The sequence below is a fragment of the Primulina eburnea genome, chromosome 13, assembly GCF_022965805.1.
Source record: "Primulina eburnea isolate SZY01 chromosome 13, ASM2296580v1, whole genome shotgun sequence".
Classification (NCBI taxonomy): domain Eukaryota; kingdom Viridiplantae; phylum Streptophyta; class Magnoliopsida; order Lamiales; family Gesneriaceae; genus Primulina; species Primulina eburnea.
Genome location: NC_133113.1, coordinates 5,592,985 through 5,606,299, shown reverse-complemented (window position 1 = coordinate 5,606,299; position 13,315 = coordinate 5,592,985). Strand labels below are relative to the sequence as shown.

General features: G+C 41.2%; 1 protein-coding gene across 3 annotated transcripts; it reads left to right on the top strand.

Annotated features, from left to right (window-relative positions):
* The first annotated feature begins 223 nt into the window (after positions 1-223).
* Positions 224-12,706, top strand: LOC140808750 (phytochrome B-like). 3 transcript variants are annotated; one of them, XM_073165979.1, is made up of 5 exons: positions 224-2,620; positions 2,788-3,595; positions 3,925-4,218; positions 11,877-11,941; positions 12,045-12,183. In XM_073165979.1, the coding sequence occupies exons 1-4, from the start codon at positions 493-495 to the stop codon at positions 11,938-11,940; spliced, it is 3,294 nt and encodes a 1,097-aa protein (XP_073022080.1). In that variant the 5' UTR covers positions 224-492; the 3' UTR covers position 11,941; positions 12,045-12,183. The 3 variants fall into 3 exon arrangements, with proteins under 3 accessions (XP_073022080.1, XP_073022079.1, XP_073022077.1); XM_073165978.1 differs by lacking the exon at positions 12,045-12,183 and having other exon boundaries at positions 11,749-11,935; XM_073165976.1 differs by lacking the exon at positions 11,877-11,941 and having other exon boundaries at positions 225-2,620; positions 12,045-12,706.
* The last annotated feature ends 609 nt before the right edge of the window (positions 12,707-13,315 follow it).

The window sequence follows — 13,315 nt, the reverse complement described above, 5'->3', positions numbered from 1 at the left end:
TTCCTCTTTGATTCCAAGCCTCAGAAATTTAATCAAATTAATTAATTAATAAAATCAAATATTATATTAATTATTATTTTTATATATTTTATTATTAAAATTTTTTTTACTTATCTTCGTAGGATTTGTCTCATGTCAACTAATCAAACAGTATAATATATAATAAATTACAAATACTTATTGTAGGTCCTTGGTACTTTATAAGAAAAACAAATAGATACCGAACATTTCCTCAACCCAAAGGAAACATGAACAAGGAAAAAAATAAATGAAGTTTGTTCGTATATTAATCTGTAACCTCCCAAAAGACGCCTTTCCAAATTCCAAGGATCGCATAATTCCAGTGTCATTACAGTGGAATTGATCAATTCTTGAAGCAGAGCGGCACAAATACAATCTTTGGGAAGTATTGTTTCTTGTGTCGCGCCAAATTCTTCTGGGTTTCTGCTGAAATTGTAGTACTAGGGTGTCGAGCTGAAGCTGTTTGCTGAAATGAGTGCATCGGGGAGCAGATCAACGAATGCAAATAATCCGCAGTATTCACAAGCACAAGCACGAGCGCAATCTTCGGGTAGGGGCAGCCCTCGCCGCCATGCTAAAAATGCTCATAATGATTCTGGCAGGAATAGGGGAGGCGATTCCATGAGTAAGGCTGTAGCGCAGTACACGGTGGATGCGAGACTTCATGCTGTTTTTGAGCAATCTGGCGAGTCCGGAAAATCTTTTGACTATTCGCAGAGTGTTAAGGCGTCGACTCAGTCAGTTCCCGAGCAGCAGATCACTGCTTATTTGTCGAGAATACAGCGCGGTAGCCATATTCAACCATTTGGTTGTATGATAGGCGTGGATGAATTTAGTTTTCGAGTGATAGCGTATTCGGAAAATGCTGTGGAAATGATGGGCTTGATGCCTCAGTCGGTCCCTAGCCTTGAAAAACCAGAAATTCTTACATTTGGGACTGATGTCAGAGCTCTGTTTACCCCCTCGAGCTCTGTTTTGCTGGAGAGGGCATTTGGGGCGAGAGAGATCACTCTGTTGAATCCTATTTGGATTCATTCTAAGAATTCCGGGAAACCGTTTTATGCAATTTTACATAGAATAGACGTTGGAATAGTTATTGATTTAGAACCTGCGAGGAATGAGGATCCAGCCTTGTCGATTGCTGGGGCCGTCCAGTCACAGAAGCTCGCTGTGAGGGCAATTTCTCATTTGCAGTCGCTTCCAGGTGGGGATATCAAGCTTTTGTGTGACACGGTCGTTGAGAGCGTGAGGGACCTCACAGGGTATGATCGTGTGATGGTTTATAAGTTTCACGAAGATGAACATGGCGAGGTTGTTGCAGAGAGCAAGGGGCCGGGTTTAGAGCCTTATATTGGTTTGCATTATCCTTCCACGGACATTCCCCAGGCTTCAAGATTTTTGTTTAAACAGAATAGGGTTCGGATGATTGTGGATTGCCGTGCCACGCCAGTTAGAGTCGTCCAGGACGAAGCATTAGTTCAGTCCTTGTGTTTAGTAGGCTCAACTCTCAGGTCTCCTCATGGTTGCCATGCCCAATACATGGCTAACATGGGTTCGATTGCATCATTGACATTGGCTGTTATAATTAACGGAAACGATGAAGATGGTGTTGAAGGAAGAAACTCAATGAGGCTGTGGGGCTTGGTTGTTGGCCATCACACTTCTGCTCGATGCATTCCCTTCCCACTTCGTTATGCTTGTGAATTCCTAATGCAGGCATTTGGGCTTCAGCTGAATATGGAATTACAGCTGGCATCACAGTTCTCGGAGAAACGAGTTTTAAGGACCCAGACTCTGTTGTGTGATATGTTACTTCGAGATTCACCCACTGGAATTGTCATGCAGAGCCCTAGTATCATGGACCTGGTCAAGTGTGACGGTGCTGCACTGTACTACCAGGGTAAATATTACCCTCTGGGTGTCACTCCTACCGAAGCTCAGATAAAGGATATTATCGCATGGCTCTTGGCATTTCACGGGGATTCGACTGGTTTGAGCGCTGATAGTCTAGCTGATGCTGGATATTCTGGGGCTGCTGCTCTAGGGGATGCTGTCTGTGGAATGGCTGTTGCATATATTACTTCAAGGGATTATCTGTTCTGGTTCCGTTCCCATACCGCAAAAGAGATCAAATGGGGTGGGGCAAAGCATCATCCTCAATACAAAGATGATGGCCAGAGGATGCATCCTCGCTCTTCGTTTAAAGCATTTCTAGAAGTTGTCAAGAGCCGAAGTTTGCCATGGGAGAATGCAGAAATGGATGCAATTCACTCTTTGCAGCTAATTTTAAGAGATTCATTTCAACATGCTGTTGGAAGCAGTTCTAAGGAAGTTGTGCATGCTGAGGTTAAGGACATGGAATTAAAAGGCATGGATGAACTCAGTTGTGTTGCCATGGAAATGGTTAGGTTGATAGAGACTGCCACTGCTCCTATATTTGCTGTAGATATTGATGGCCGCATAAACGGGTGGAATGCAAAAGTCTCGGAGTTAACTGGACTACCTGTTGAAGAAGCAATGGGAAAGTCCTTGGTTCATGATCTTGTACTAAAAGAGTCAGAAGAAATTGCAGATAAACTTCTCCTTAATGCTCTAAGAGGTGGCTCCTCTGAATTATATCTATGTATTTTTTTCCCATTCATTGTGGATTATTTTTCTCTTTAGTTGATTAGTCTAAAGCATAGTGTTTAGTTCCATTTTATTAAACGGCACCCTTGGATTATCTCGATTTGTTTCATTAGCTTATATGAGAAATAATTAATGCAGGTGAGGAAGATAAGAACATAGAATTAAGGCTAAGGATATTTGGTGCTGAACATCAAAATGAAGCTGTATTTTTGGTGGTCAATGCTTGCTCTAGCAAGGACTATACAAACAATGTAGTGGGTGTATGTTTTGTTGGTCAGGACATTACTGAGCTGAAAGTGGTGATGGACAAATTCATCCACATTCAAGGTGATTATAAGGCAATTGTACACAGTCCCAACCCCCTGATTCCACCTATATTTGCTTCGGATGAGAACACTTGTTGCTCTGAGTGGAACACTGCTATGGAAAAGCTCACTGGGTGGAATAAGCAGGATGTTGTAGGGAAGATGCTAGTTGGGGAAATATTTGGCAATTGCTGTCGGCTTAAGGGTCCCGATACTTTGACGAAGTTTATGATTGTCTTGCACAATGCAATTGGCAACCAGGATACTGACAAATTCCCATTTTCTTTTTTTAACAAAAATGGGAAATATGTGCAAACTCTCTTGACCGCAAACAAGAGGGTGAGTATTGATGGCCAGATAATTGGAGCCTTTTGCTTCTTGCAAATTGCAAGTCCTGAACTGCAGCAAGCCTTGAGTGTCCAGAGACAACAGGAAATGAAGTGTGATTCAAAGATGAGAGAGTTGGCTTATATTTGCCATGAAATAAGAAATCCACTGAGTGGAATACGATTCAGTAACTCTCTCTTGGAAGCAACAAACTTGACAGAAGACCAGAAACAGCTTCTTGATACTAGTGCTGCTTGTGAGAAGCAAATGCTAAAGATTATGAAGGATGTCAATCTTGAAAACATTGAAAATGGGTACATTTTCTTTCTGACTTTAGACTAATATATTCGTAATAGAAGATCTAGATGCATAGTTAGTATAGTTTTCCCTGCCTATGGGCTATGTGGAAACTGTTCAATGATCTCTAATTAGTACTAGCTGTTATTAAAATTTTGAAGACAAAGTTGGAGGCATATTTTGCTGATTCATGAAGCTTGCTAAACTAGTGCCTTATCTTTGCAATTCTGTTATTTTGTTGATATGTTAATCACGAGGCTTCATAAACAAGTACTCTTTCCGCCATTTTACATCACTGATCTGTGAATAGTAAGATGAACCAACCAACACTCATGTTTCCTGGTAGTTCTCTGGAGCTCGAGAAGGCAGAATTTGTAATTGGGAGTGTGATAGATGCTGTGGTCAGCCAAGTAATGTTATTTCTGAGAGAGAGAGGTCTGCAATTGATCCGTGACATACCAGAGGAAGTCAAGACACTGGCCGTTCATGGTGACCAATTTAGAATTCAACAGGTCCTGGCTGATATTTTACTGAACATGGCACGCTATGCACCCTCTCCCGAAGGTTGGGTGGAGATCCAACTTTCTCCAAGTCTGAAATGGATTTCTGAAGGAATAACCATTGTGCACATTGAATTCAGGTATGAACATTCTCACAGTGCTAGTTGCTCATGCCATCTAGCTAATGAATGCTCCTGTTGTGTTTCATCTGGTTTTATGAATAGGATAAATGAGCTTAGTTGACATGCTTCTTGAGTTCTATAGGATAGGCTGCGTGTCTTAGTTTCTCTTTTTTCTCGTTTTCTCCTGGCTCGTAATCCGTACTAATCTGCTTATGAAGCCAGATCGGTAAAATATGGATTTGTAGTGATTCTTCATCTTCCAATTAAGCAGAAGCAATACTAGTGTTTGCGCCAAAATAATTTAATTATAAGCCCAGTTAAATTACAAGCCCAATTAAATTATATAGGCCCGATAAAATTGGCGGAATTGGTTTTTATCGATTCAAAACTGGTCACAGAACGTGGGAGGATAAATGGAGATCGTGAGAAAGTAGTGGAAAAGATCATGGGCTCATGGGGGAGTGAGGAGAAACGGCACAACGCTGGAAAGAAAAAGACATCGGCAAACACTGGCTACACACACAACAGAACTCAACTACGCACAAAATTCTGCAAAATACTCTCTGCAAAATTGCAATCTTCAAGCTTTAGTCGTTAATCATTCCAGCATATTTCTAGCAATTTACATCTTCTCGTTTCATGTTTCAGCAATTCTATCTGTTATATTTTTACGTCTTGTAAATTCCTACGGTTTATTGAAAATATAAACAATGTCAGGGATTTATTTTCTTCAAATTCCAATAATTTTCTTAGTTTTGGCGTTGCATTTGTTTTAGGAGATTAGAACCGACGGTCAAATTTAGTATCCATAATCGTCAAGTTTTTAGAAGTTAGATTTTTATCATTTTCACACATATCGGTGCACTTCGCACCTGGCACGCCCGCAAATACCAAATATTGTGCAAACATATTTTTGGCACGCCCGGTGGGACCATCATGCCGCCAAGAAGGAAAGAAAACGTCAATCAAAGAGACGGGAAGTTTCTACCAAGCCAGGAAGAGACTCATGCTCCACAGATAGAACAATCGGCTTCTGAAGAGCCGACCAGGGAGTTGGATTTGCATCCAAGTCATGTTCCAGAGGTATATGCTCATATTTCAAATCATTTGGTTGAAACGTTGGCTGCGATAAAATTTGAAGAAATATCAGAAGCACTGTCCAAAGCTGTGTCTGATTGCTTGAAGACAGTATTGGGTAAACCGAACCAATCAACCAACAAAGAGCAAAATACCATTGTCAAAGAGGCTGATCAGGGGAGTAATCAATTCACTGAACTCGACCAGGGAGCAGGACACTCAAAGGCTGGCGATCCTCGCCGCCCAGAGTTGGCACTCCCAAACCAACGGGAAGGAAGTTACACACTATCACATAAAAATGAGAAAACTTTAGGTGGAAGAGTTCGGCCATATCCACGTACAGATGGAGCAGGGAGTTTGAAACAACCTGTCAACCAAGTCCATGCGATTACTAATCCTTTGTATCAACCAGGAATGGATGATGATATACCACACTTGGGTTATCATGGAGTTGATGGAAGTTTCCAAGGATGTAATGTTGGTTACAGTTCAGAGGCTCAGGCTCGGGGGGCAAACTATTATCACCATCTGCTCCCCAACAAAAACGCAGCAATGATCGATCCTGATATGGTGAGAGAAACTGTGCAAGAAATGTATGGGCCGGCTTTGAGACAAATTGGCCGCCCAGAATTTCACAAGCCATACCCCAACCACATAGATATCGACAATCCATTTCCCAGATGTTACAAGGTACCAGATTTCAGCTTATTTTCTGGAGAAGATAGTCAATCTAGCCTTGAGCATATTGCTAGGTTCACTATAAGGTGTGGGGAGCTGGCGGACTTGGAAAACTTTATTACTTTGAAGTTGAGATTGTTCCCAAATACCTTTACTGGCACGGCATTTTCGGGGTATGCCGCACTTCCTCGAAACTCAATCTTAGGTTGGAAAGATATGGAGAAGCAATTCCTTACTCAGTTTTACCGAACTGAGCCTGAGGCGTGCATCGCTGATTTGTCAAAGATATCTCAGAAAAAAGGAGAAACAGCTGATATGTTCATTGATAGGTTCAAGAAAACAAAGAACAAGTGCAAGGTGTTTCTGCCAGAGACTGAGTTTGTCAAAATAGTACAAAAGGGGCTAGACTTTGAGCATAAGAAGAATTTTCAGGATATGGAATTCAGAGATTTCTTTGAACTTGCAGCAAAGGTTGGGGAGTACGAGGAACTATTGACAGATGAGCCGTCTAACAAGAAAACAACAATGGAATCTTATTACCAAGAGGTGGAAGATGTTTTGGCAGAAATTCGATCAGCTGGTTCATATACGGTTCCCTTGCTAAAAAAGAAGCTCACAGAACCTGAAAAGAAGAATAGCTCCCAACCTCCCAAGGACATGCAGTACACATTCAATATTTCCAAAACAGATGACATATTTGATTTTCTGGTTAAAGAAAAGTTCCTCGCTTTTTCACCTGATCATCGGATGCCTGCTAAGAATGAGCTGAAAAGTCGAGAATATTGTAAGTATCACAACTCATACAATCATTCCACTAAATTGTGTTGGGCTTTCAAGAATGTTCTGCAGGAAAGAATCAACAAAGGAATATTGAAATTCCCTAACAAGCAAGAGTACATGGCAGTGGACAATGACCCATTTCCTCCTGCGGCATCGGTAAACGTGAACGTCACAAATTTGAGAAATTTGTTGAATGACAAGAGAAGAAGCCGATTCTTTGCAATGAAAGACCGAATAATTAAGAAATGTTGGATTCCGAAAGGTCAACTATTTGAGGCCGCTGTAAGGTATAGTACTAATCAACTAAGAACATTTCAACAGCGTTTTCCCAGAAGTGTTGGTGAATCTGCGGCCTCTAGGCCGAAGAACAAATATTTATTCAAGAGACCAGTGCTTGAGAATCAATTGTTTAGAGGGGAGTCGTCTCGCAATCAGCACCAGAGATACTCGAACAGGAGGAACGTGAACAAAGTTGAACCACGAAAGATAGAAATCAGGAAGAAGTCACTTTATCATGATAAAAGTCAGCGTGTGAATGAAGCTCCGGTGAGAAAGACTGTAGAGGTCAGGGAAGTTCGACCCAGATTTGTACGTCCAGCCAAAAAAGAATTCACCCACGAATGGAGAGTGGCCCAACACAGAAAATTCCCTAGGCCACCAACTCGAACCCAGAAAAGAAGGCTGTTGAGGGAAAAAGCGGCTGCAAAAAAGGAAGAACTTTCTAAGGTAGACAATAAACCCATACATGATATGCCAGTCATCGAATCACAAGCGGGAAGTAGGTCAAACTTTGGTAGGTCCGCCACTGAAGATAAGTGGGTCGACGAAGACGATGATTTACCGAGTGATTATGAGAATCAAGAAAGGAAAACATTCAGTTTCTGTATAGGGAAGTTCCACATATCAGTGGACTGTGCCACAGGATTGACGATACTACCAGAAAGGTTCAAACTTGTCGAGGAAGAGTGCGGGGAGTCAGTGTCTGAAGTAGCTGTTGAAGAGAAGAAGGTTGGCAACAAACTCCCCGAAAGAGGTTCAGGAGTTATTATCAGAGAAGATCACCCTAACAAGCCTAAGCATGTGATTTTGGAAAAGACAACAGCCGATATGACTAATGACATAAGGTCTTTATACATCAAGGCTCATGTGAATGGCAAGCCAGTGTCCAAAGTGTTAATCGACAATGGCTCGGTAGTGAATGTCTTGCCAGTGAGGATGTTTAAAAATTTGGGCAAAAATGAAGAGGACCTAATCTCCACAGAAGTTTCTGTTGTTGCGTTTACGGAAAAAACCACCAAGAACATTGAGTTTTTCCCAGCTGATGTTGTTGTGGGGAGTATTTCGTCTATTTGCGCATTTTTTGTTGTGAACTCATCTGCCAACTTCCAAGCTTTGTTAGGCAGATATTGGATCCATGCAAATCAGTGCATCACATCCTCAATGCACCGGTTCTTTTTATTTTGGAAAGGAGATTACGTGGAGATTGTGGAAGCCGATGCACAGCCTTTCCAAGCTCATGCCAACACAGTGGAGGCCAGATACTATAACGGGGATTTCGGGCCCATAAAAGTATGTGGCAAGGATAGAAAAAAGAGTCTAGTTTACATGCAGTCCCTAACCCCAAGTTCAGTGTTGAACCAGATACTTAAACCTACTGTCTTCGGGCCATATAGGCCGATGATTCAGCCGACGATCGAGGAGATCGATGATTGAATACAACCAAATGGAGAAAGAGGTGGCTGCAGCCTTCGTGTGGAAAGTCTACATGCAGCAGGTTTCGGATAGAGTATGCGATGAGGAACAATGGAATATCCATGGGACGGAAGTGGTTTATGAAGATGAGTTCGAAGAGGAGCATGAAAAAGATGAGATTCAAGTTGACGAGTTATTAATGGCGTCATCTCAACTGGAAGATGGCCAACATGAGGTACAAGACCCGTTAGAAGAACCAGAGGAGCTGAGAATCCAAGCGTACATTGCTATAATGTTACAGAAATATAAAGTAGCGAGAATCTACAACAAAAGAGTTAACAAGAAAAGATTCCATGAGGGGGAAGTAGTGTGGAAGGCTATACTGCTTTTAGGAACAAAAGATAGGAAGCTGGGCAAGTGGTCTCCCAATTGGGAGAGACCATTCAAAGTACATAAGGTGTTGGACGGAAACGCATATTGGCTATCAAGTCTAGATGACCAATCACACAAAAGATGCATAAACGGCAAGTATCTCAAGCCGTATTTTCCAAGTATGAGGGAAGAAGTAGGAAGAGCTTGCGAGTAAAGCAATCACGAAGGCTAATCTTCAGTGGGGAGTTGGCATTCTTCAGTGGAGAGTTAGCATCCTTCTGTGGGGAGTTGGCCTTCGGGGCCACTTGTGTATATATATTAAGTTCCTGATTTCAAGGTGTCATGTGATGTAGGCCTTAGGGCCACTGAAATAAATATATTTTGTTTATGATTCAACAATAAAATCGATCGGGGAGAGTGGGACAGTAAGCCACTTTCATTCTTTATGTTGAAGGTCCATTATTTCACTAGGGAGTCGGCCTTATGGCCACTTATTTCCAATGTTTTTATGGTACCAAAAATCATGGTGGAATAGACCGTTCTGCCATTATAAATTGATTGTTTGCGTGTGCAGTGACAGATTCATGAAGTAGGCCTTGAGGCCACTTAGAATGTGGGAGGAAAGGCACACAGCCAGCGGGGAGTTGAGCTTACTGGGCAGACGACGAGTAATAAAAGAAGAACTGAAGAGAACAAAGGTGATATGCAAACCCCAAAAAGACCCAGAAATTGATTTTGGAAGAAAAATAGGCTAATCAGCCATTTTTGCATATTTCTAGCTTCATGTTCATGTTGTACGATTTTATTTGAAGTAGGCCTTAGGGCCACTAATGTAAATATTTGTTGGTTATGATTCAAAAATGACAACGATCGATTAAAGTTGGCCAGTAGGCCACTTTTATCGTACTGGATCCATTGTGTTTCGATAGCCAATGAAGGGAGAGAATGATCTCGAGTGGGGAGTTTTAAGCCAACATATGGTTTTGATTGAAGCTATTGAAAATGAGTTGGGTTAAGTGAATTAAGAACGAATAGAAACTCCTTCCCAACATCCAATACACAACACCCCATACAAATCCACCTTCGTACCACACCCATCACCCAACAACCACAACACCAAACCAACAATCAACAGATAAGAAGCGGAGCCACCGCATGCAAGAACAGTAAGTAAACGTGTATGCGGGAAAGGGGTCCAACTGAAGTGCAAATACGTGTATGCGGGAAAGGGGTCCAACTGAAGTGCAAATGCATATACGTGTATGCGGGAAAGGGATCCGACTGAAGTGCAATGCATAATGTTAGGAGCGAGGGAATCATCTTGAGTGGATGCAACACATAAGAGCATATAAGAGCACATAATAGTCGAGAAATACCTGTGTCAAGAAACCTCAAATGACACAAATGCTTAAGTGTCAAATGCACCAGGGAGCTGAGGCCAACCCATGGCCAATCTCAATCCAGTGATACCTGTTATGAGTAAACATGCCAACACTATTAAAAAAAATGAGAGTGGGGAGTTGATGCCCAAGAAAGAGTAAGGAGTTGAATGAATCCCAAATCCAAGAAGGAATGGAAGCTAAAGAAGCAGACATGCAATACAAGGAAATGCTTGTGGATTTCATTTGGGCAAATTCACAAACACCATTAAGACGTGATGATGATCAAATTAAGTATTAGTTGACTTGGCTACCGAATGGGAAATCGACGACCCAGAGATGGCGAGGAAGGGATTAAGACCAGTGGCGGAGCCGGCGAACGCAATGGGCAACGAGACAGAAACAGTGGCCGGAGCAGAAATGGCGCCCGCAGCGATGGATGCGGAAGGATTCGCCGGAGGTGGATCGTGAGCCATAAAACGACTGTGGGCAGCAGTAGAGAACAATCGACAGCAAAGAACGGCTGGAAAGAGCTTGAGAGCCGCCACGGTTGAGGTGTAGGATTGGCGGAGCGACGGGCTTCCACAGTGGCAGCGGGGAGTAATCGGATGAGGGCAGCGAGAAGGAAGAAGTGAAGAAAGCGGATTACAGATTTTGAATTGAAGGGGAAGAAATAGAACCCAATATTTTAAAGCCCAAATACGGATTGGGCTTGGGTGAGTGGCCCACTGCTATAAATCAAATTCACAGATAAATGATTATGGGCCACTACAAATAAATGGATCGGACCGGGCTACATACAAGCATTTTGGCCCAATGGGCCAATGCTTGCGGGGGGCAATTGTTTGCGCCAAAATAATTTAATTATAAGCCCAGTTAAATTACAAGCCCAATTAAATTATATAGGCCCGATAAAATTGGCGGAATTGGTTTTTATCGATTCAAAACTGGTCACAGAACGTGGGAGGATAAATGGAGATCGTGAGAAAGTAGTGGAAAAGATCATGGGCTCATGGGGGAGTGAGGAGAAACGGCACAACGCTGGAAAGAAAAAGACATCGGCAAACACTGGCTACACACACAACAGAACTCAACTACGCACAAAATTCTGCAAAATACTCTCTGCAAAATTGCAATCTTCAAGCTTTAGTCGTTAATCATTCCAGCATATTTCTAGCAATTTACATCTTCTCGTTTCATGTTTCAGCAATTCTATCTGTTATATTTTTACGTCTTGTAAATTCCTACGGTTTATTGAAAATATAAACAATGTCAGGGATTTATTTTCTTCAAATTCCAATAATTTTCTTAGTTTTGGCGTTGCATTTGTTTTAGGAGATTAGAACCGACGGTCAAATTTAGTATCCATAATCGTCAAGTTTTTAGAAGTTAGATTTTTATCATTTTCACACATATCGGTGCACTTCGCACCTGGCACGCCCGCAAATACCAAATATTGTGCAAACAACTAGTATTACTAAAATGCCAATCTGATGTAATTTCCCATGACTATCCAAGCAATAATGGAATTGCTAATGAATTTGAGGGGTTCTCCTACCCCTAATGCAAGTCTGCTCTGGGAAGGGGCTATAATGTGGCTCGTTTTCAAATCACGGACTGGATTAAAATGCTTACCCCAAATATTAGTATGTGAATGAAAGTCGTCCATAATTGGTCACTGTGGCTTCGGCTCCTCAGGAGGGGTGGCCAATATTGTGATCCCACGTCAGCTCCACACGCAAAGAAGTTCTCTAACCTATGAGGCTAGTGTTTTGTTTGTGCATAATCTTGAGCTTATAATCCAACATTTTTTAAGAGCATCAATTTTGAATTTTCTTGGCTTATGAGATAAATCTTTCTGTGAAGGATCGTATGCCCAGGTGAAGGACTTCCACCCGAACTTGTCCAAGACATGTTCAGCAGCCGATGGGTGACCCAAGAAGGCCTAGGACTGAGCATCTGCCGGAGAATATTGAAGCTTATGAATGGAGAAGTTCAATACATCAGAGAATCAGAAAGATGTTATTTCCTTATTGTTCTTGATCTGCCAATGCCAAAGAGAGGCTTGAAGATCGTTGGCTGATTCTACCCTCCAATTTTCAATCCTCGATCTTTTACATATCTGTAACATAGTGACATTGCTGAAGTGCCGCCTCGACACACAATCCTTTGAATCTTGAGAGGGTATCTGTTCTGGAGCTTTCGGCCTCACAAGTTGGACTACTGATGACTAGTGGCAACCGGCAACACTCCTTCGTGATGGTTTTATGTTTGTTCTGCCATTTTTGCTTTGATTTTCTGCGGAAAACTCGACTTTGAGGTTCAAACCACCGGGGCAATAAGCTACGATGATGAGTGGAGGCAAGCAACAAAATATTCTTCGGCTCGTACTTCTGAAATATGTATAGTCATTTCAATAATATCTCATTTAATGATATAAAAATAATAATTAAAGTAACAACGATTGTATAATATATCATAGGAAATATTCTGAAAATATTTTTCTTACTTCCAACTAGTCACTTATTTTATACCCCATCTAAGATTTAGAGAAATCATGCATAAATGATTGCAAATATCTGAATAGTTGGATTTGATATAACGTACGATGCATCCATCATATTAACAATTTTTTTATTTTTTAATGTTGTCTAATAACTTAGTTGTTCCTGTAGGCTGTTATTAAGGAGTTTATGGCTTACATACCAAAGATCCGACCACGGTTCCAAACGAATTTGGGATGTCTCCCCAAAACCTGCGAACTTTCAGTTTTGTTCCGATTTCTAAACGTAAGAACCTTAAACGAGAACCAGAACCAAAATCATATGTTTGATCTTTTGATCATCTATTGTGGAAATTTACATCACATCCAAAAATAAGAGACTTCGTCTAGCGGTGCTCGGATAGATGTCGACGATAGATGATCAATTCTCATGTAATACAATAACAAAAATGAAAGTTAATGTTAAATTTTTAAATCTTATTGTACGTATAGACACATTAAATTATATAATTTAATTATTTGGTCTATTTATTTTAAACTGAATCCCTTATTTATGTTGTTTTCAATAAAACTATAATAATAAATATTTTATACTGTAATTATTGAACAATTACATTAATTACCCCATTTCTAC